The sequence below is a fragment of the Borostomias antarcticus genome, assembly GCF_949987555.1.
Source record: "Borostomias antarcticus genome assembly, chromosome: 22".
In the NCBI taxonomy this organism is placed as follows: domain Eukaryota; kingdom Metazoa; phylum Chordata; class Actinopteri; order Stomiiformes; family Stomiidae; genus Borostomias; species Borostomias antarcticus.
Window position 1 is genome coordinate 3,724,668 of NC_140255.1, and position 24,795 is coordinate 3,749,462.

Here is a 24,795-nt window from a genome sequence, read left to right on the forward strand (position 1 = left end):
ATGGTTATTTTATTATTAGTTCATGGCCTGGGTAAATATTTGATTCGGATTGGCGGGAATAGTTCAAAATAATGCCTTATGTTGCCAAGGCAACATATGACGCCTCCGGTGCATGACAGTGTGAAAGAACGTGAAAATGGATCGCTTTCTTGTGGGGAGCCGGCCACAACAAACCACAAATACAGACTCGCCACCTAAAAAGAGAAAAAAAACTGTCAGCAGACAGTATCACGAAAGCTACCTGTCTTTTGGCTTCAGCTGGACCGGAGATGTCAACAGCCCTCAGCCTGAGTGCGTCATCTGTCGGGAGAAGCTAGCTAACGGTAACATGGTGCCAAGCAAACTGAAGAGGCACTTGGAAACCAAACATCCGTTCCATGTCGATCGAGACTTAGCCTACTTCAAAAGAGCGGAGCTAATCGCCAAACAGAAGAAACCTCACACAATAGCAGAGACACTCATTCTCTCTGCTTGCAAAAGAATTGCAGATGTCATGCTAGGTCCAGATGCCGCAAACGCGCTATCAAAAGTGCCTTCATCTAATGATACCATCAAACGAAGGATCAATGACATGTCAGATGATATCGACCAGCAATTGACGGAGAAACTGCTGATCAGCAAATTTTCTCTACAAATAGACGAGTCTACTGATATAAGTGGGGCGGCCCAACTTCTGGCAAATGTCAGATATGTTGACGCCGGTGAGTCTATCAAAGATACTTTTCTCTTCTGCAAAGAAATGGAAAGCCACACAACGGGAGAAGAAATATTCAGGGTAACAGACAGCTATTTAAAAGAGAGAGGTCTGACCTGGGATATGTGCATCAGTGTTTTCACAGACGGCGCGGCATCCATGACGGGGAGAGTGAGGGGATTTATTGCCAAGGTGAAAGCACAAAACCCAAATATTCAGACGATCCACTGTATTTTACATCGAGAGGCATTAGTTGCCAAAACCATGCCCCTGGAATTGTCTGAGGTGCTAGATCAGGCTGTGCAGATGGTGAATTACATCAAATCAAGGCCTCTGAAGTCTCGCATCTTCTCCCAACTGTGCACTGAGATGGGAGCTGACCACGAAATCCTTATCCTCCACATGGAAGTACGTTGGCTGTCCCGGGGGAAAGTTCTGTCCCGTCTTTATGAGCTTCGGCGAGAGCTTTTGGAATTCTCAGGTGAACATGCAGTCCCACACAAGTACAAACTCGCAGATACGAGGTGGTGCGCCAAGCTGGCTTATCTCGCAGACCTATTTGGGCATCTCAACGAGTTAAATGCCAAGCTCCAGGGCAGGAATGAAAATATTCTATCGTCCACAGACAAGATTCGGGGGTTTATGGGCAAGCTTATCCTGTGGCAAGAGGCATTGGAACACGGCTCCGTGGAAATGTTCCCACGGACATCAGCCGCGCCCCAGGCAGACAGAGAGCGCGCTGTATTTGCCGCGCACCTTAAGACATTAAAAGAGAGGTTTGAGCGCTACTTCCCACGTGTGGACGACATCGAGGACTATGACTGGATTCGAGACCCATTCAACCAGGAATCAACAGGAAATCTAACTTTGAGAGAGAGAGAGGAATGCGCAGAGCTCCGTATGGACCGCACACTGAAACTCAAATTCAGTGAGCGCCCTCTGGATCCGTTTTGGTTGGCTTCTGCATCAGAGTACCCGACCATCTCCTGCCACGCTATTGAGCAACTTCTTCAGTTCCCCACTACCTACCTGTGTGAGCTGGCGTTCTCTATGCTGGTGTATATGAAGAACAAGAGCAGGTCGCGCCTCTCTTTTGAACAGTACTTGCGAGTGGCCCTCTCTTCAGTACCACCAAGGATTAAGAAAATCTGTGGCCAGCGACAGGCACATGTCTCACTAGCTTGTAAGTAGGCAAAACCTATTGATAATAGTAAATGTTACTGATTCAATTTTAAATTACATTTATAATTTATTTAACACATTATAGGCTAATTAGGCCTACAATTTGGTAACACATTATGAAAAGCATCTGTTAGCCTAATTTCAAGAAGAAAGAACTATTCATTCATAATTAAATAATCATCAACGTGTATATACATATAAATGATAAATAGATAAGATATTATATTTATGAAATATTTCTAAAAGATTAATAGTCTTTTTTCTGTGCTTTTGTGCTGTGCTTCCAGGATCCCATTCCAGTTCATCCTGCTTGCCTCACCTGCACACTCACCACACAATTTTAGACTTTTTTTTGTTGTTGTTTTTTTAACTGAATGCATTGTGTTTAGTAGTTCCTGTTAAAATTAGTTTTCATTCTAAGGCCTTCTCTATGTAAAGAGTGATTACTGTACACCAGGGATAAGCCTACTGCTGTGTCAGGCCAGATCTACCCCTCCTCTCTCTCTCTCTCTCTCTCTCTCTCGCTCACACACACACACACACACATACACACACACTTCTGTCTCTTCCTTTTAATTTCCATGACCTCACTTTAATGTTGTGACCTGTCTGGTTTAATGGGTGTATTGCTGCTTTGATTAAAATCTATAAAGCTTTAAATTAATTCTTAAATTATTAATTGTTAATAAATATTTTGAGTTATATAGAATGTTTGTATTGTTTGGCATTAGCAAATAGGCATTAAATAAAAAATTAACAGTGAGTCATAAGAGTAATAGCATGTGTTATAAGGGCTATTTTGCATGGATATGAACATAGGTGTGCCTTGGGATTTTGGCTTGTCCTTTGGTGTACCTTGGGCACAAAATGTTTGAGAACCACTGGCCTACAGTATGTAGTATAAATGTGCAGTTATTTGTGAAATGTGTATGGCCAGAGAAAAGACAGAAAGTGTAATTTTTGCTCAATTGGAAGAAACCTGTAAGTACCACAATGCACTGTGCTCGCTGCCTTCCGTGGCCACACCCAATGGGTGGCGTGTCAAAAACTATTCGATGTGGACCCAGATGAGGAACCCACTGCTGTCTTGCGTGCAACCTCGAGCAAAATGCATTTGCCTACATGCTTTGGTCCCATTGTGTTTTAAAGCAAATAACTCAGCTATAGTCATCTGCAGGCAAACTAACCCCATGCATTTACTCCAAATGGTTCAAGAAGAGCTTTCAATTTACTTTGGGCAACATATGCTGAATATCCTGAAGTTGTCCTCAACCTTTTCCCCAAGTAGAAATAATTGGGTGTAATAGCCTACAGTAGTGCAGCGGCCCCCCATTTCACCCCACACCACAAACGCTCACTTGCTTAGCTGTGGGGCATAAGGTCCTTACACAGCTAGCGCCATTTATTTGCACGATTAATTTGCAAATAATAAATTTAACTCCTGTGAATGAAGATGTCATACACATCAAATGTGAAGTTTTGTGGGGTGAAAAAGCTGAATAAATGTAATCGAAACAGTGTCGGTTTTTGCGTTTGCGTGAAACAACAATGGTGGCAGTCATGACAAAGTAGCCTATAATGTAATATATATATGAAATATAATACATATATATATGAAAACAGCGACATTCATATTGGTCCTCTGCCTACATGTGAGGGGCTGTATCACCAACAATGCCTCAAACTGTGTTGGAGCCATAATGTTATTTTGTTTGTCTTATTTAATCCATATAAAGCACTGTATAGGCTACATGCAGTTCAGCCAGAGGTGGAGCATTATAACTAACATTAGCGAGAAGCAGGTGTGAATGAGAAGCACAAACAGATGTGTCAATGGCTTTTGAGGGTGACTGGCGTGCTCAAGTTGAAATTGGAATTTGCTGAATGGAATTTTGGAACTAGCAGCACAAATACAAGTGTGTATGTCATTTGGGTAACGTTTTAGGGGTTACCAATACATACTGTAGACTGCTACTTTCAAAAGAAGGTCAGAAATATGGGGGTAAATCGATGTAAAAAGTATTGTAAATGCACAGACTATGATTCACAAATATATATTACAATTTGTAAAGACAGAACAGAATCTACATATAGAGTTGAAATCCGCAAACAAACTCGTCACGACCCACAAATATAAAACACGATCTACAAATAGATTTTAAATCTGCAAACAAACTCTTCATGATCCACAAATAGAATTCAGTGACTTGAATGAATGCAAATTGATTGCTTGTGGATCGTATTCTATTTGTAGATTGTTTCGTATTTGTTTTCAGACTTTTGACTACTGTTCCACTGTTTTATAGTGTAAAAAATCTACTAATGCCCTCTTCACAGTTTGCAAACAAACACAGTCTAACTTGGATTTTTAAAACACATATTCAAGGAAAAGTGTCTGTGTTTGCGGATCACAGTGTATTTGTGGATCGCCTTGCATTTGTCTACAAATCGCCTTGCGCAAGTATAAAAAACACAGATTGCTCCGCGCAAATCTAAAAAACACAGATCTAAAAAACACAAACACTTCTGACACTCTTTCATCGTTGCTATGTGATGTCACTGCCTCAACGAGTCTTTCGAAATAAGGGCATGAGCTGAAACGTGTTCTGGTTCGGATGTTGACAGTTCGAGCGATTAGTATCATTCTCAGCTAACATCCCAGTAATGGAGAAACGGTGTGTTTATTCTGAAGGCATTACATATTAATTGTTTTTATTTCATGGTGTGGGGTCGTTCTGTTAATATGGAAACGTTCTAGCTAACGTTAGTTGGGAGCTGGGACTATTGCTGCTACCGTCCGTCTAACAGTGTTGTTGGAGGCCAAGAGACTGCGTGTCCAACTATGTCCAGGGCCTTTCGCCTGTTCCCCAAAGCTCCTGACAGGTAATTATTTCTTCTTTATTCACAGGTAAGTTTGCTGGCTAGCTAGATACAGTAAGTCTGATGTTAGCTAGCTGATGTTAGCTAGCTACTAGCTAGGCTAGCCTGCCAGGTCCTCTCCAAGCCTGTGCAGTCTCTTCGAATCCACGGTAGCCTACATCTACTCCAGGAAATGGCGTGAGGCTGTCAAGTGATATCGTCTACAAGAAATGAGAAGAACATTACCAAGACAGGCTTATTTATGCATTGTAGCCTATACTGCACAATGACAATTAACTTCTAGGTTAGCCTACATTTGCTTTCCAGGCCGTGGCCCAGTAACAACAACATAGACAACCATTGTACCAATACGACAGTTTAGAACAGGACTCATCATACCCCAGGTGCATTCAAATTCAGCAAACATTTGCAAACTACTTTTTCCAGTTAGTTTGCTGTGAACAATAATATTAGACTGACGGAAACTGACGGGATTCAAAACTATGATTGCGTTCGAATTCAGCGAACAAGGCAAACATTTGCAAACTTGGCTATTTTAAACTTTTTTCAGTTACCTTTCTGTTCACCACAGACATTTGCAAACATAAGCACAGTCTGATAAGTCTTGAATGAATGAATTGAACTACTACTACTTATTAAACTACTACTACTAGGATACTACTAGCCTACGGGACTAGATCCAAAATATATCAGCCAGAAAATAACTGTTGATCACAGAAGGGCTTTCCGTTTATAGACAACATGTAAGCCATGAACGCTCACCTCTGTTCACTGAATTCAAACGAGCCCAGTAGACCTACAGTTTTATATAAAATTACTTCTAAATTGCATGTTAGTAAAAAATGCTTACTTCATGCTTAGCCGTCCATTTCTTCTGGGTGGCTTGGCATTTCCAGCTCACCTTCTCAATCCTAAAATAGCCTAACCCTCGCTATATTCCGGTTCATACAGATAACCACATGTCCAATTCCAGAAGTAGACTTTCAAAATCCTCTTCATGCATATCAGATGGAAAATCGCCTTCTGCCAAGGTCATAAGCGGATCCTGTCTGTTTTCGTCCACAGGGTGTTATGGTTTTCTTGCCGGAGCGTGGGTGCTCATTCATAGTTTTTTGTTTTTTAAAGTGAGAAAAATAGCCCCAGGAAACACAGGGAAGGAAAACCACATTAGCTTTACACATTAACATACTGCACATTTTGGAATGATACTAGGCTTAATGCTAATCAGTGAAGTGCCCCTTTAAGTTTTAATTTTAAGTACATTTGCAAAAACACTGTCATTATGGTGAATTGAGAGTTTTGAGAGAAAAATAATAATTTAGTCCATTTTGGAACAAGGCTGTAACAAATTGTGGAAAAAGTGAAGGGGTGTGAGTACTTTCCGGATGCACTGTACAGTAGTACTAGCAGTTAGTAGTTATTGTAGTACTAGCAGTAGTTGTATTAGTACTGTAGTTATAGTAGTAGTAGCATGAGGCATTTATAGTTGTCATATTATTAATATTATTTAGTAGCTATTGTACTATCAGTCGTTGTATTAGGAGTTATAGTAGTACTAGCAGTAGTAGTATTTATAGTAGTTTTCATATTAATATTTATTTATAGTACTTAGTAGTTATTGTAGCACTAGCAGCAGTAGTAGTGGTATATAGTAGTTTTCATTTTACATTACATTCGTCATTTAGCTGATGCTTTTATCCAAAGTGACTTACAATAATTGCATTTAATATAGGAAAAGTCAGTGTACTACTACTTGCCGGAACTCACAAGTGCATCTCCTTTCTAAAACAAGTGACTTAAGAGCATATTCTAGTGCTGAAGGCAATATTAATATTTATAGTTTAGTAGTTATTATAGTACTAGCGGTAGTTGTATTAGTAGTTATAGTAGTACTAGCAGTAGTAGTAGTATTTATAGTAGTATAGTCGTTTTCATATCTATATTTATTAGTTACTAGTAATTATTGTTGTACTAGCAGTATCTGTATTATAGTAGTTCTAGAAGAGGTAGTGGTAATGATAATTTTCATATTAATATGTATTTGTAATAATTAATAGTGATAGTAGCTACTAGTATTTGGTAAGAGGAGTGAGGGGGAGAGGTGGGAGGAAGGAGCACCATCCCATAGTAGCAGTACGTCTGGCTGCGGCAGCTAGCCCACCTCATATTTCTCCAGGAAATGTACTTTCTAATTCTTAATCACTTTGCTAAAGTGAAAGAAAACACTTATCTGCTTTCAACATGCACGGTAAAAAGAAACAGTAGCAGAAGTCCAATTTGCTGCATGTCTTTCTAATTGCTGAACCCATTCAGTTATCTGTCCCAGATTGTCTTTGACATGAGTATATGTTTCATATGTGTTGCTGGAGGTACAGTAAAACAGAAGGTTATGTGGAAATGAAGACAAATTTAAGAATATGGGGATCTAGCTAGTCTCGTATAACCTCATCATGATAATACTGTTGAGGAAGGAGTATAATTGTGGATTTGCAGTGTTCAGGTCATAAACTGAAGAACTGCTGAAGTCTCCTTTTAGAGAACTATAATGCAAACCAGGCCCTGTGGTCATTCTGCATGGCCAGTGCCCATGCAGCACATGCAACTCATTATCCATTCCTTATAACTCTTTACACATTCTGCATGTACTTAACTAAACTGATTGTACTCATACAATAGGTTACATGAAACAACTCTCCTTCCTTAGTCTACACTAATAAGCTAATCCTTAGCAATGGGGTAGCTAACCCTAAGGTGGGGTGAATGCAAGTATGAAAAATAATTCAGGTGCAAGTGTGGAGCCATTAAAATTAATTTTATAGGTCCCTTTAAAGACCTGAGGGGCAAATATTGAACATAGTACAAGTCATACATTGTTGAACATTTTTCCTATGCAGCTTCCTATACATGCATTTTTGATGGCATTGCCCCTTTAAGAGACATGAGGCAGACCGAAGCCAATGCCACAATGTATTATAGCCTACAGTCAACTAAACCAAACTGTAAACGTCACAAAGGCCCCTGTCACTGTACGCAGTTCTATGATGGTGGTGTACTGTTTTGTCTCTTTGTATTGCAAAGAGTGAAGCATAGCCCTATCTTCAAGCTGGAAGATAGATTAACCTAAAAGACTTCCACTTGTGGTGTAAAATTAGTCTCTCTGAATAGTAGCTTGCTTTCGCTAACATTAGCAAGCTATCTATCTAACTACTATTGTGTACAATGGAATTGTTTGAAAGAGAAACTCACATACAGGATAGATAGATAGATAGATAGATAGATAGATAGATAGATAGATAGATAGATAAGATTTATACATACATACATACATACTGTACATACATACTTCCAAATAATGGTGCATTTATTGCAAAACTCAAAAACACGGGCTTACATATGAAGAGTTCATTTGCAAAAACAGATATGTGCATTTTGATACATTTTGATAAATCATTTTTTCAATCAAACATCAACATTAAATATCAATTAAATTACAGTTGGGTTGTTTTGATTAAATAAAGAAGACTCTTCTTTACGTAATCAAAACCATCAAACTGTTATTTAATTGATATTTAATGTTGACATTTGATTGAAAAAATGATTTATCAAAATGTATCAAAATGCACATATCTGTTTTTGCAAATGAACTTTTCATATATTTTTTACATATATATTGGCGTAAAGAGTAAACAAACCAAAAAAGAGAGTTATTGAAATGAAGGAAAAGTGGGTCAAACAAATGAGGTGTATCATACAAGGTCAAAGAAATTGTGTGCTGGGTCGATGTTTCTGTCTCTGTCTTCATTTACATAGTGGACTGTCACTGTAATATAGTGATCCTGTGTGATACTTGTCCAGCCATTGCTAATTATGGCTACTTTTGACACATTGGCAAGCTCACCCATGATGTTTCTCTTTTCAACTGCATGCCAAGCAGGTATGAGGGTGTCTGATACTGTGTCTCTGGAAGGGGGGTGGTAACTGGGGTTAAGGGCTGTGGTCATCCTCTCCCTACAGTAACAGTTAACTGCAGGGGCGGACTGGGGAAAGAATTCAGGCGGGGAAAGGTAGCTCCGGTCGGCCCACTGAACGGGCTTTCCCATTGTGAATACTAAACTGTCGGCAAGTTGTTGAGCGGTGGGGGGGGGGGGGGGGGGTGCTGACAGGCAATTCTGATTGTCGTGTGATTTGCTGAGCGGTGGGGGGGGGGGGGGGGTAAAGGCAAATCAGATTGTCGTGTGTTGTTGACGGGGGGGACCAGGCCGGCCCACTTGAGGACCGGCCCATCGGGATTCGTCCCGAACGTCCCGATGGCCAGTCCGCCATTAAAAAAACAAGTATTTTACTTTGAAGGAACTACAGTGCAACACATTCATGGAAAATACACACTATTGTAATTAAGCTCAGTTTATTAATAGCAAGCTTATATTAAATTACAAAATTAACTGTTGCAAGCAACTTGAAATGTGAAGTTTCAGCAGCGCATTATTGTGTAATACCGTAAACATAATACCGTAAACACAGGGAATGTCACGGTTCTAATACCGTGGACATTTTATACCGCGGTTCATGGTTTTACAGTATACCGTCTCATCCCTAATACATACATACATGGTTCTGTTCAGAGCAGTATTTCTATTGGCTGGCTTGACTTGTGTGCAGCAGAATTGTGAAAGAACGGGTGGCTCGGGAGCAGTATTTTATGTTAATGAGCCAAAATGTCAATTTTCTCAACTTCACGCGACACAGCACACCCATGGGTCCTCAGCAACACACCTGCTGCATATAAACTGCATGCAGTGGGCATTTGTGGAGATATTCGGATTACAGGGTTACAGACACGCACGCACGCACACTATTTATGTCATTATAGTAAAGATATTACATCTGCCGTGTCAGATGGTCTTAGACAGCCTGACCTTCTTGGTGTCTCTCTGTCTGATTGTTTAAAGACCACTTATCCTTTTCCCCACATTAGCTCAGTGATGATGGGCAAGCTTTAATAACCAGTCTGTCTTTAATAACCAGTCTGTCTTTAATAACCAGCCTGTCTTTAATAACCAGTCTGTCTTTAATAACCAGCCTGTCTTTAATAACCAGTCTGTCTCTCACATGCCTATTTAGTCTGCAAGTAGAAACAGAAACAGCCCCCATTTGACAGAATAATCAATTATGATGTATAGCATGTAAACGGCAAAATGTTAATTTACAAATTGACAAGGCTTAAATGCAGCATGCAAACACAAAATGCTGCTCTGATTTTTTATTTTTTTTATTTTTTTATTTTAAGTGATCAATCTTGATTAAATGTTTGTGAATACACATCCATGCATAATGGAATAATTAATAGTGAAACATGCATCTTTAATTATGAACATGAATGTTAACAGCAATATATTCTTGTTGTTGGTGGTGGTTAAGATTGCTGCAATAACGCAGTGGCAGTGCTATGTAGCACATTGTTATACATGTTACCTGTATATGTAATGATAATATTGAAAAGGTTGTTTATATTTTATTTACTACACATTACCTTGTTTAAACAACCTGATGACCACCACACTCGAGATAATAGAGTTCTGATAAGTTTGCATTTTCTATGGGAATAACGTTCAATAAATTGCTTAGTACACCTTTACTACTGTATAGTTATATTGATTAAAATTGAGAACAGGTGATACGTTTTAATCCTCATGAAGTTGTTAGATATCTATATATATATATATATATATATATATATATATATATATATATATATATATATATATAGCAGATCACTGAAGCGATGCCCATCATCATTGAGGGATGGTCAACTATCAGTATGAGCTCAACTTACCTTTTTGCATTATCAAGTTGAATTGTTCCACCCATGGAAATTAAACTGATTTATCTCTGTTTAAGCCATCAGAGAACTGTTCCTGTGATGGTTGTCTGCAGTAATAGCAGAATTGGGATTAAATCAGAACTCCAATTAAAACGTGAATGTCTCCACAGAGCTGTGAGCTCTCTCATCTGCTCCAGCTGACTTTAATTGATCCAGCTCTAAATACGCATAAATAAATCCAGTGACTTCAACCTCACAATTACACCATGCACCCTACAAATACTCTGCTGAGCAACCACTCCCAAGAGCATTATTTCATGTGAACTACAGTATTGTGATTGGCATTCAAGTGAAATTCACTATCATAAGTTCATACAATCCTTTATTTGTACATGTGTGTCTCATATACCTGTGGGAGCTGTTTCATCTACTGTAGATTGGTTATAGCCCTGCACTCATCTCAGTACCAGCTGGAGATGTTTTCTTGTAGGACCTGAGAGTAAATATAGATGTCATCTCTGTCTCTAAGGCAATATTTATTTATATATATCTATATTTGGACCAGTTGTCAGCTCTCTGACCCAGGCTGACTCCATCACATACTGCCTCGTTACTGGAACAAGAGACAAACAGCCCGTCTGCTTGGCGGCGCCTACACTTGTTGGTCTGCTGGATTTCAAAGGAGAGCTATGCACTCAGGAGCTTGACTGGGCTGGGCAGTATATCACATCCAGATAGGAAAGGCCCAGTTGGTGGAGCAGCTCGCCTATGTAATGAACACCTCTTGACCACTGGCATTCTAAACATTCATCATGTTTCTTATGTTTCGCACTACAGCCCCCAACAAGGAGGGGAAAAAACATACATTAAGGGTGAATGTAATTATGCCATACATTGAACTGGTATTATGTCCTCCAAAGATTAAGCCTAGCTAATTATCAAACTGCTGGGGCAAGCTTGTTTTCTGCTTATGCACACACTGGAATGGAACCATTTTACACAGTGCTATTCATCATGTTGTTCACATGCTAACGTGCCGAACAGGCATTTTCTGCATTAAGAAGGCACTGATTGTATTAGTGGTCCATCACATGCATTCAAATAACCGAAACCATTAAAGCCAGTGAGCTGGAAACCATATTACCAGTACCATTGCAAATGTTCACACTGGTTTCACACTGCATGTACTGTAGTTGTGGTTGAGCCACTTGAAATTGATATGAAACTATGACATCTCTGAATACTCCATTATCTTGTTGTGTTGAACATCATGTTTATGTAAACAACTCTCAGAAACACTAGACAAACAGTGGAATGTACATGTGTCTAGCTGTTCCAAGCATGATGGGGGCGAGGGGACTACACTCCAGCTTTGAGTGTTCATAAAGAATATTTGCCTGTAATCATTGAGTTCCCGTTTTACAGATTAGTGGCAGTTACAACCCCAAAGTACAGTAGTGCTATCGCTATCACCACTTCTTTGTTCCTCTTCTTCTTCTGCCCCTCCACAGTTGAATCCCACCGTTCCTCTCATTGATTTACTGTTATTACCTCAGAGGCATCGGCACTGCCGAGCGGAAGAGGCCCCAGATTAACGATGCGGGCGATAAGAGTGCAACAGAAACCTGCGTTTCAGTACTTAATAGCTCCTGAAATGAGGTGCCCTGCCACGCCACGGCTCGTGGAACCCGTGGGATTTCATTACTAGAAGACAAATGGATGAGCCAGTGGAGGCTGGGTTTGGCCACAGGGTGCAAGCAGGTACAGTAGGCAATTACCCTAATCAGTGGGTGACTATGGAATCATACTGCAGTGAGACCAGGTATACAACCAAGGACCTCCCCCTCCTCCTCTAACCCGCTTCAACTATAGGTTGTGATGGCATCATGTCTACTGTCTCTCAATTTGCAGTTACAGTACTGTTTTTCCTCACTCGATTTTTCCTGTTTGATACTGTAGATGCTATTGACTAGGTGCTGAGATGTTGTCAACGTGATGTCACAAAAGGGCAATTCTGATCTTTTTAGCAGCACTAGGTAAGTAAGTATTTCCTGCAAATCCCATAGGAATTGGAATTCTATAACTTTGTATTTGTAATATGTCTCTTGTATACAATAAACTTTAAAAGAAAACATAACAACTTGTTACATTCCGTTAAGAACTTCAGTCTGACATTGCTTCCACTCTAAATGATTTCCATGGAGCAGGGAGATTTGATTTTAATAACATTGCTGATGCCTAGCCATGACCACCATAGACAACAAATCACAACACGAAGCGAAGTGAAACTAATGTAATCGTAGTAGGCTACTGAACGGGGGTGTTGACAGCCTTCCTTCCATCACTTCTGCTTCATCCAAAAGCATCCGCAAAGCGTTGATAACATCATCTGCTTTGACAAAGCGAATAACCACGAAGAAGCAGACACACTGCCGATCTACCAGGCTGTACTGGCATCACAGCAAAACCAACCTGATGCACAGTTGGTGTTCTTCTTGCCAGAAACAAACATTCTAGTGCTAGTCAAAGCAAACTATGACCTTCTCGCCAGACACGGAAGTTTGCCTGTTCAAGAGACAGAACTCCTGGAAAGTGGCCAGACCCGTCTCTACCCCTCCATGCTAAAGTACTGTGCTGATCAGCTGTCCCCGGTGTACACTGACATCTTCAACACCTCACTAGAGACATGTGATGTTCCAGCCTGCTTCAAGACCTCCACCATCATCCCTGTCCCCAAGAAAGCCCAGTCAAGACCACTGGCCTCAATGACTACAGACCCGTCGCCCTGAACCTTGTAGCAATGAAGGTTTTTGAGCACCTTGTTCTGCGGCATCTCAAATCCATCATAGACCCCCTACTATAACCTTCTGCAGTTCGCCTACAGAGCCAACAGGTCAGTGGAAGACATAGTTAACATGGCCCTCCACTTCATTCTCCAGCACCTGACTCCAGGACCATCAGCACAGGCTCCCCCCATGGCTGTGTTTTCCCCTCTACTCTTCTCCCTGTACACAAACAGGTGCACCTTTAGCCACTAGTCTGTTAAGCTCCTGAAATTTGCAGACGACACCACCCTCATCGGTCTCATCTCCGAGGGTGAAGAGCCTGCCTACAGGCTCGAGATTCAAACTTCAGACTCCAAAACAATCTGGAGCTCATCGCTCTCAAGCATTGTTAATTTTGACAGCAAATTATGATTTTGTTTTAGTCATAGTCTTTTAACTAAAAGGCCATTTAGTTTTAGTCATATTTTAGTCATCTGACTTGTTTTAGTTTTAGTCTAGTTTTAGTTGACTAAATATCATTACGATTTTAGTCGACAAAATCTACCATAGATTTAGACAGCTCAAATTTAACAGGCTTAGTTCAATCAATCAATCAAGTTGGATTTATATAGCGCCCTTCATGAAACCCAGAGCGCTTTACAGAGTCCAGTATTCATTCAGACAGTCATACCGGTGGTGGTAAGATACATCTGTAGCCACAGCTGCCCTGGGGCAGATACAGACACAGCTGCCCTGGGGCAGATACAGACACAGCTGCCCTGGGGCAGATACAGACACAGCTGCCCTGGGGCAGACTGACAGAAGCGTGGCTGCTTCTGTCAGACAGTTTCATAATGAAGCATTCCTCTCCCCCAGTCTGATGCTAACTGTGTTTGTGCCTGATATAGCAAGCTATAACATTATCATGATGCTAACTGTGTCTGTGCCTGATATAGCAAGCTATAACATTATCATGTCAGCACTAGTTGGCTAGTCAGGCTAGCTAACATCAGGCACAGGCTAGCTAACATCACACCGGGGGAGAGGGGCTATGATAGCCAGGTAGCTGACTGTTCCTCTTATCCATCTAGCTACAGTATAACATTAGACAGCAGCAGTAGTTGCTTAGCTAGCTTACCCAGACTAGCTAACCCAGACTAGCTAACCCAGACTAGCTAACCCAGACGAGCTAACGCTAGATACCCCCGCCAGCCGCCACAAGCATAGCCCCACTGTTGCTAGCTAACCTGTGCCTAACATTAGCCACTAACGTTAGCATTGCAATGATCAGAAACTTCAGTTCTCCCCCGCCACAAACCTACGTGAAACACTGGTTTCTTTTAGCTTGTATTGTATTTGAAGTATTTCAGAAACACACCAGCTTGGGTTTAGCTAATACAGTAAGGTTAGCCGGGGGTGGGGGGGTGCTTACCTTCTCGTGAATTTCGGGATGACTGTTCTCCTAATGTCGCTTTAAGTTTGTTGTATTTTTGCCAGTCATTTTCACCCCACACGGTTTACAAATGGTTTTGTTTTCCTTTGCATCACATATGACGTTTATCCAGATGTCTGCTCTCCTCTTTCTCCCGGTGTGTGAACGTTAACAAAGACATTTCTGAACTGTGGTCATTTACTGAACAGTTCAGGCGCAGTCGTATGCTGTTAGTTGACTTCCCGCCGGCCGGTGAGCAACGGTACTATTCACATGTAGGCTAAATACACACAGGCTACCTGTAGGTTATTATATTATATATAGGGCTAAATACACACAGGCTACCTGTAGGTTATTATATTATATACAGGGCTAAACACACACAGGCTACCTGTAGGTTATTATATTATATACAGGGCTAAATACACACAGGCTACCTGTAGGTTATTATATTATATACAGGGCTAAACACACACAGGCTACCTGTAGGTTATTATATTATATATAGGGCTAAACACACAGGCTACCTGTAGGTTATTATATTATATACAGGGCTAAATACACACAGGCTACCTGTAGGTTATTATATTATATACAGGGCTAAATACACACAGGCTACCTGTAGGTTGCATCCAACTCGTTCTATTAATACTAATGTGATTATTTTAGAAATGTCGTTGACGAATAGTTTTCGTCATAGTTCTCATCAACGAAATTAACACTGCCACGATCCTCCCTCTTAAACACCCCTATTTTGAGTTTGTTATTCTTGAGCTTTGCTTCCGACACTAGATTATGCTCTCAGTCACTTGATTTAGAAAGGAGATGCACTTGTGAGTTCTGGCAAGAAGTAGTACATTGTCTTTTTCTATGTTAAATGCAATTATTGTAAGTCGCTTTGGATAAAAGCATCAGCTAATTGACTGTAATGTAATGTAATGATAGACAGATGGTTCATCCAATCACCTGTATTTTTGAAAGTGCCTGCCCCTTTCCAAACAGTTTCCAATGGAGAGTTCCCAGACGGTTATGCGAAGCAAACCATCTGGCACATCAGGTTAGCTGGAACCTGCCATCAATATAATTAATTGTGGTTTCGAACCTATTGTATGTTCACCCCACGTGTATGTATAAGCTTTCACTAGTCTCACATAGCAGCCAGACCAATATCTCCACACTTGATTGATTGCAGAGGTCACACTACACGACCTTCAAAGGGTATTGAATCAAAACAGAGAGGAGAGGGCGACTGCCGTGCATAAGGGCCTATGTTGTCACGCGGCTCACGCTATAGATCGCCTGTGTCGGCTTGAATTCTGCTCATGTCCTAGCACTGCGTGCATCACTCATAACATGGGTCACCATTCTCGAGCGCTCCCTTGATTTTTCTTGGGTTAAGTTAGGATCCTACATTTGTAAAAGGGTCAAATATGTGACGTTTTTTTGTGTCCCTTTGGTTAAGTTTAAATTTTTTAGGTTAAAAATGATTTGCATACATTCTTTTCTGACAACTTGCCCTAAAAAGTTGTGGTTTTAATTCATTTTGAGAGAATTATTGAATAAAAATGGCAAAAATGTCTAAGTGGTGTAACCATAAAAACTGAGTACAGAAAAATTCAAATTGCTCAAAAGTTAAAAAAAACAACATATAAACTAGTAAACTGGCATAATCTTACATAATGTTAAAGTTAATAAAAGAAGTGGAACTATATTGTTCTGGATATTATAAATAATCCGGGGAATCATGTCAGTCAGGTCAATTTACATAAGTGTCTAGATGGTGTAACCACCATATAAGGACTTTTTTTTTTTTTACAAGAAGACAATTTTGGTGGGAAATGTATCACAGAGAAGGACCCCTTTCTGCTCTTCATGGTTGCATGTCAAGGTTAGTAACTCTCTTAGATTTACATGTCAAATGGTGTAACCAGTGGACAATGGTGTAACCAGTGAAAAACATTGATTATGTCTAGGTCAACTAGCTAGCTTTCATGGGTGTCCATGTAAATGGCTGACAAATTTGATTTTTAATGTAAATGTCAAATGGTGTAACCAGTTACACCATTTGACTCAAATATAATTCCTATTATAATTCTTTCTGTTTGATGCTATTTTAGGCAAGGACCAGTATTTTATGATGCAGCACAAGGATAACTAGCCATCTTAAGAAGAAATGTTTAGTTTATTAGTCAGTTTTATTTATTTTCCAAGTATTCTTTCGAGAAAAGGGGAATTGTCATTTAGCCTACATGTTATTTGGCCAGACATTCTGTTGTGTTGAGACTCAGAGATGGCCTGCCTAATAAGTCAGATACTTGTCTGCCATTTCATCATTAATACAATATAATATATGTGGTAAATGTGGATGGTTACACCAATTGACACTGGGTCATGTCAAATGGTGTAACCAGTGTTTGTTCATGAAAATATGAAATTATACAGGAATATTAATTATATTCATATTCCTATCCAAACATTATATTCTACTGTAGTGTAACAACATGTTTTTAGCCTTTTTGACATACATTTCCATAGATTATAACAAAAACCAAGGTGTTTTCAGCATACCATATGACCCGCTCGATGTTGCAAAACTGGTGAAATTATAAAAATTTGAGATCATCCTGATAAAATCTATTCTTAGGTAACATGTTGCAATTAATTGTTATTATGAGTACACCTACATACACTCTAGGTTGATAAAATATTGAATATTTACCACTTTTCTCTGGTTACACCACTTGACATTTTCAGGCGCATTTGGTCTTTTTGGAGAAAAAAAATTGCAAATGTAGCCTAATTTCAAATGACATAAAACCAACATAAATACAAAATCCACATATTAACACACCTGATGCATGCTTTTAAAACAGTATTTCCCCCCAAAAAAAATTAATCTTTCCCACCCTTATTTGTCACTGACCCAAAAACATCTCCCAACACACAATTCCATGTCAACCAGCCAAGCACAGCCTGCATTAAAAAATGACTTTGCTAACGTTAATTATTATAACAAGAAGTTAGATAGCCAGGTTAGCTTAGCCTGGTACCACCATCTTGTTCTCGCAAGCTCACATTCTGTTTCACTAACGCAGAGCGGTCTGGCCTCTTCCAGAGCGATTATGCCAAAATAAGTGCAGTTATTGCAGAAATAGACTTAATCACAACACTTAAACAAGAACACGAGTATGCACTAGCGGAGTTTCTCAGTGGAAAAGATGTTTTGGCCGTTCTGGATTTGGCAAAAGTTTGCTGAACGCTGATTGGCTGAAGGTGCTTGTCTGTCAAGGCAAGTACGCCCGCCCACGTAATCGCTCTCTATGGGGCGAAGGCCAGACCGATATTGCGGAGCGAAGCAGTGAGCTCGCTAGATCGGAATGGTCATAAGGTTAGCTAGTAGAGGCTCGACTTAGCCTAGCCTACTAATTTTTGTCATCTGTCCTCCCAGCCGGGCTCTTCCAATTTATATTCTCTTCCAATTTATCCCCTCTATAATTGAAAAAAAAAAGTTTCCAAAATCCATGTCCAAATCACATCTCTGCCTCACCACCTGTCATCCTTATCCTCATTATTGCTAACTGTCATCATTCACAATGATTGTGTTCAGTGCTCAGCTGAGGCGGGGGCTTGTGAGTGCTTGCTATTGTAAGGCCATGGATATAACCTAACTATCAGGCAGTAGTACTGGTCCATGAAACATTTATTTCGGAAAAGTATCCTTAAAGAAGAACCTTTACAGCTTTGCAACATCAGGCAATAGCTCAGGTTTTTCTTACGGCTGCTCTTTCATGTCATGAAATAAAGGTCATAACTGGCAATCATAGCTGTCAATCGTACCGAACATGTCTGCCTCAAACCCCCATCCCACTAGAGGTTGTAGTCTTTCATTATTTCCCACCAGAACTTATTGATGTGTTTCGACATGGCAAATCCCTGGAAGTGCAGACATGTTTTGTTTACCTGGAGCCAGTATAACTCATGCTAAGGGCTTGCCCAGGGTGTTTACCTGGAGCAGGTATAACATGTTAAGGGCTTGCTCAGGGTGTTTACCTGGAGCAGGTATAACTCATGTTAAGGGCTTGCCCAGGGTGTTTACCTGGAGCAGGTATAACATGTTAAGGGCTTGCCCAGGGTGTTTACCTGGAGCAAGTATAACTCATGCCCAGGGTGGAACTCGTTCCCATGTTCGACGAGCTCTCCCGCTTGTGAGGTGGACACACTGACAGTTGTGCCAATAGGGACGTCCCCGCATTTCTAAACTCACTCCACACCACTGGACATCTGGGTTCACGGCACCAATGTAACCCATCTTAAGGGCTTGCTCAGGGCGGGATTTATATGTATATATAAACTCCTGTTTATATATATATATATCTTTTTTTTTATGGGGGTCTAGTTTTTGAGCCCAATGTTGTTCTATGATGTATCTTTTAAGATATCCTGACAAGTTGGGACTACTTTATTACATAATTACTACACGCAGGGAAACACACATACACACTTCCTGTAAATCCTCTGTATACATTGGTGTATATCCTGTTATGCACTGTATGTATATTTAGATGTATATACAGATGCTGGTTGCCCTGCAACTGGCACGTTCTGTTTTAATATCTGTGTTGCTTTTATGGCTCTACATGCTACTAACCATTATCTGCCTCCCCTCTCCCTAGTGCCTCTCTCTCTCCCTCCTATCTTCTAACCAGGTCCAGTGGATGCCCCACTGTCACCCGCAGACCACCCTGAGTCCGATAGATACCCCTGTATCTGCTGTGGATGTCCAGTACAGCCACTGACTCTGTCCTCCTCCCTAGTGTCTCTCCCTCTTATACTCCATACAGGTCCTGTGGACTCCCCCTGTCTGCAGGCCACCCTGTAGCAGGCCCTGGAGACCCCCGTCCCGTCCTGCCCCCCCCCCCCCCCCGTCCTTGGCCAAAAGTCCACCCTATGGCTCCTGGAAAGGCCCCCTGCCTCCCCATGACTAGCTCCTTCCCACTCTGTGCATTTAGTTAACACACACACACGTACACAGAGACATACACCAGTCCGCTTCCAGCTTTAGGCCTGGACCTGGGCCCAGTCCCCCTCACCCTAACCCGGGTCCGTATCCTTTTCCTACCCCCACCCTACCCCCGATCCATGCCTCTACCTGGACCCAGGCACACTCACACTCACGCACACACAGACATACACCAGTCCTGGGCTCAGATCCCCTTCCCCTCACCCTAACCCGGGTCCGTATCCTTTTTCTACCCCCACCCTACCCCTACCCCTGCCTCTATCTGGACCCAGGCACACTCACACACACACAGACATACACCATTGTTTGCCATGTCTCTCCTATGATGTTTTTAGCCCTTTTTGCTCTGAAAATGTAATTTAATGTCATTTATTGCTCTATAAATGTTCTTAGCCGTTAGACAAACATACTCCAGGAGCTTGCTCAATCATCTAATTGAGAGGGGTCAGGGAAGAATTTTTACAGCTCACTTTTCTGGCCCCTGGGTGATACTGTTTTTTTGCTTCCCTCTGGAATATGTAGGGGTGGGACCTATGCCCACCTTCCTTGTTCTCTGTAAAGCGCATTGTGTTGCCTCTGTGTATGAAATGCGCTATACAAATAAAGCTTTGATTGATTGATTGATTGATTGTTTGATTGTTTGATTGATCGATTGATTGATTGGTTGATTGGTTGATTGGTTGATTGGTTGATTGGTTGATTGGTTGATTGATTGACTTCTGGTTTGGGGACACAGGAACAAAGCAAACACCACTACACACTTCTGGGACTGTGTGCCAGGACCACAGTCAAAGTGGAAGGTACTTTATTGTATTTACAGTATTCAACAATGCAACCAATAAAACAAGACCTTTAGCTACAATACTATTATTTGCTCTAGACTTGGACCCAGAAGTATAGTCAAGTGTATACCGAGGTATACCCACTTCTTTATCCACAGGCACATTACTGTATGCACTTCTTATCCACCACTCATGTAAAAAAATATTATATAGTAGAAGAAATCATTGGAGAATATTTGCTGTTATAGTACTGTATACCCACTTCTTCAGTCACCACTACACCACAGCTTATCTTTTCTCATCTCTTTATTTTGCTTTCTCTTAATGAAGTCAAGTACTAGCTGCTGTGAGGCCTTGTCTGGCTTTAGAGCTCTGAATGGAAACATTTAATATCAAGCTGACTTTCATGTTATCTAACCAAGGTCCTTTGATAAGAAGGAGGGCCTGCCCTCTTCTCTGGCTGTGGGAGCAGCCCCCTGGTCATCCCTCAGAGGGCCTGCAGTGTAAACAGTGTTTTGGGCCCATCTCAAAGTAATCTTTGAGGTCAGCTTTTGAAGTTACCAATCTGCCGATTCCTCCAGTCAGAACGTGGCTTTGAGCTTTAATTGATCCCAGAGAAAAAGGAGAATAGGAAATTATCTCAGAGTTGTATCGATCTTGCTGGCTGCATTTGGGATTCATATTTGTTTTTTTGATTTCTCAAACATGCTCAGAATATTCAGTAGTTAGTAATAGGGAAACGTAAGCAGATGTGTGTGAAAGGCTGCTGCAGCCCTTATTGAAGTAGGTAGAAAGGATCAAAATCAATAAATGCACACATCCACCCACCAAGGAGAGCTTAAGTGCAATCGCATTAATTGTCCTCACACACATCACAAGCGTGCAGAAACACAATAGATGTTAAGATGGGGGGAGGGGGGCTGCCGCTATTGTGTTGACAGGCCTGTGCTTCAACGACAGAGCTGGAGATCACATGCCACCCTCTGCTAATTATTCACCACCTCGCTGGGTTAGTGGTCTGTGTAACATGACATTATGACCATGAATATTGATGGCAGGGAGTATTTTTAATCAAATTTTCTATTGGAGATGAGCACTTCTAAGATGAGGCATATCTTCAGCAAATCACTGAGGCTAACAATGCAAATGAACTATTTTCAGTCAAGGTCTTTATAACAATTTCCCCCCAGGGATCAGTAAAGTGTCTATAGTATCTACAGTATAGTTTATCTACTATATCTAAACCCATTGAAATATATTCAGTATTTATGTTCCTAAGAACTCAATGAAAAACACATGATGGTGGTGGTTTGACTAACCCTTGACTCTGATCACTGCCAAACTCAGTCTGCTTTCTTGCTCTGTAATGTGTGTGACTATAAACATGTACTCATAAACTTTGCGTACTGCATGTACTTTAACAAGTTTTTCCTGGCTACTCCCCTCAGATTGACTGTTGCGTTGTGAGAGGTGGTCAAACAGAACCAGGATGGTCACATTTGCATCTTGTTAGTGCTACACAAAACAACATGCAGCACAATGCTCCCACAAATCACAGTTAATTTGTTAATCAATCTCACCTATATTAAGGTGGCCTCAGGCTTCTGGAAGTGCTTTGTCTCTGACAGTGTTGGAATGTTGGCAGTTCCCTCCCTGCTTCCCATTTCCTTCCCTCAATCAGGGACGGTGCTGTTAAGATCAGGGAGTTACAGTGGAAATTCATCTTTTTGAATCTCTCAGGCTTGGGAGAAGGGGGGGAACTCCGGCACAGAGACAGATACAGATGGGAGACTGCAGCTTTTGGGGTGATTTATGTGACTTTACAGGGGGTTTGCTGAGGGAACGAGGGAACGTCTGATGCTCTTACTCCTGACCTCCGCCAAGCTTTAACAAGTTATCTTGTCAGGAGCCTGGGAGACTTTATTTCAGCCTTCCCTCACATTAACTGCCGCAGCAGATGTTTATGAAGGGGCCAGGCCACCACTTAGCTAGCTTGATGGAATTCAGGTGGCAACCACTAACAAAATAGGCTAACATATGGAAAGCCCATTAGAAACTGCATTAGCAGCAACCTTTCAGCTCCACATGTATGCAGTATTTCTCTGGAGCTAGACATGCAACACTACATGCACATGTGTTTTAAGGTACATATGGGAACTGCATGGGGACTACACTGTTGATGTTTGAACTTACTTTTCTCTCCCTATTCAGTCATTTGAAGGTGGCACTAATGTGACTTTTTGAAATGGTAAATGTGAATTGTGAACATTGATAATCAGTCCATACATTTGTATCCCAGCAACCTTTAGCTCATGTATAGGCACAACAGTGCCCAGGCTCCCTGGTTAACAATCCAATTCAGAGACTCATTTGCATCCATGGGAACCATGTAAATGTCAAACCACTCTCTGTGGCTCATTAATAATAAAAGGAACATCATTTAGATCCCCAAGCTTGTGTGGCATTTTTTGGCAATTAAAGGACGGACTGCTATAATTTGAAATGCTACCCTTCAGGGTCCAATATGCATATGATGAATATTTAAATGTAATATGCCATAACTGCAGTCAACAATCAGGAGGTAGACAGATTGCGGCAGTAGCTATTTAGCCACTGTCTATCTCTGTGAATATTTAATTGGAGACTTTCCCTGTGGCCAAACATAATTCTACCCTGATCAGCATTCAAACATACAAAAATCTAAGGAGTATTGGCGTAACAAGGAGGTTAAGTTGTCTCTTTTACAAGAGAACTACTGTTTACAAGTAAGGTTCCTAGTTTTATTGTAAGTACTGTGGGTTCATACTGAATAGCTTTTTTCAGGGTAACTCCACCACTCTGCATCTGCAACCAGTCTGTCAAAATAACAGTATTGTCAAACAATCTCCTGACCAGGAGGCACCACTGAATAGTGTATTAACACCGTTAATTGTTTACAGAGAAGGCAAGCAAATTGGGCAAAGCTTTAGTCCCAGCATCAGAGAGGCAGAGAGGGATGTGGAGGAGCTGGGGTAGTGAATAGCATTACAGTATCCATGGTCTGCATATTAACAGGCTCCCAAAGCCATTAACAAGTGCTTCTTGTGTATTTTGCCATGCTGTGAGCAGCTTTAAAGGCATGCGAGGGGCTGCACCTAGGGGGGGCAGAGATGGAAAACAATATTCTCAATAGGCCATAGGCTAATGTTTTTTTCTGAGCTGAGAAGGAGTGTTGTGACCTTTCAGATCCGCCGAGGAACGGAGATCCTCCTGGGACCCTAGGAGAGAACTGCAGCCTGCAGGCGATAAGGAGACAAGCTTAGCATAATTTGACATCATCAGGGGAGTCTTAAATGTGCATGTTTTGGTATTACCTCGATTACTGCAGTCAAACAAAACAGGTTTTTGTTTGTTATGAAGAGGTACACTAGACACACGGCCTGTTCCACAGCCTTAAAGGTTATCTTTGTTGAGTGTTTATGCATACGGTAGCTTGTAACCTTTTACAATTTGCAATTGGTGCCTTATTGCATGAATAAAACACCAACAGAGCCGAGTGATGGCTATGATCATTCAAATAAATGAAAACATTCCCAGTGAAAGCCATCAAGCTCCTATTGAAGGTGCAGTAGTCTACCCATGGCTTGTCCACCACTAGTCACCTCACCACTTTTAGGTTTAGATTTTAAAAAATGTAAAAAACATTAGTTGAGGAATTAAAATCTGTATTAAAGGACAAGCTTGCCTTCCAAGCGGGAGAAAGGTTTTCTCATTGATCTGCTTTTTGGTAGAGTGGCATGCATTAGTGTCGCTGTTCACACTGCTCATCTAATTTAGTCTATAGCATGTGATTCTGAGCTGGATCTTACGGTGAGGCCATCTCCTAATGAGATATGGATAACTAGAAATAATCACGTCGAACGGATATTAAATCCAAGTGAGAGAGCTTGATGATGCTGAGAGAGAGAGAGAGAGAGAGAGAGAGAGAGAGAGAGCAGTGGAGGTTCATATTAGCATAAATGCATCTTCTGTCTCATCATTATCCCAGCGCAATCTAAAGCTCAATAAAATGTTCATCAAAAAACAGTACCGATCTCAAGATGTATACATTGAACTGTAGTGATAAAATATATATTTTGTGTAATATCATGTCCAGTGATTAAAGCATGGCCTTGGATGCTAAATCATAAATCATATCTATGTACCAATATATACACACCATAGCATTTTCTATGAAGCA

General features: G+C 41.0%; 1 protein-coding gene across 1 annotated transcript in view; it reads left to right on the plus strand.

The window, feature by feature from the left end:
- Window positions 1-136: 136 nt before the first annotated feature.
- LOC311324168 (zinc finger BED domain-containing protein 5-like) overlaps window positions 137-24,795 on the plus strand; it is a gene marked incomplete at both ends in the record, with an annotated part of 32,499 nt that continues 7,840 nt past the window's right edge. The window contains one exon of the mRNA XM_084456571.1: window positions 137-1,773. Within this exon, the coding sequence (XP_084312697.1) occupies window positions 137-1,773 (1,637 nt within the window). The remainder of the gene's footprint in view (window positions 1,774-24,795) is intronic.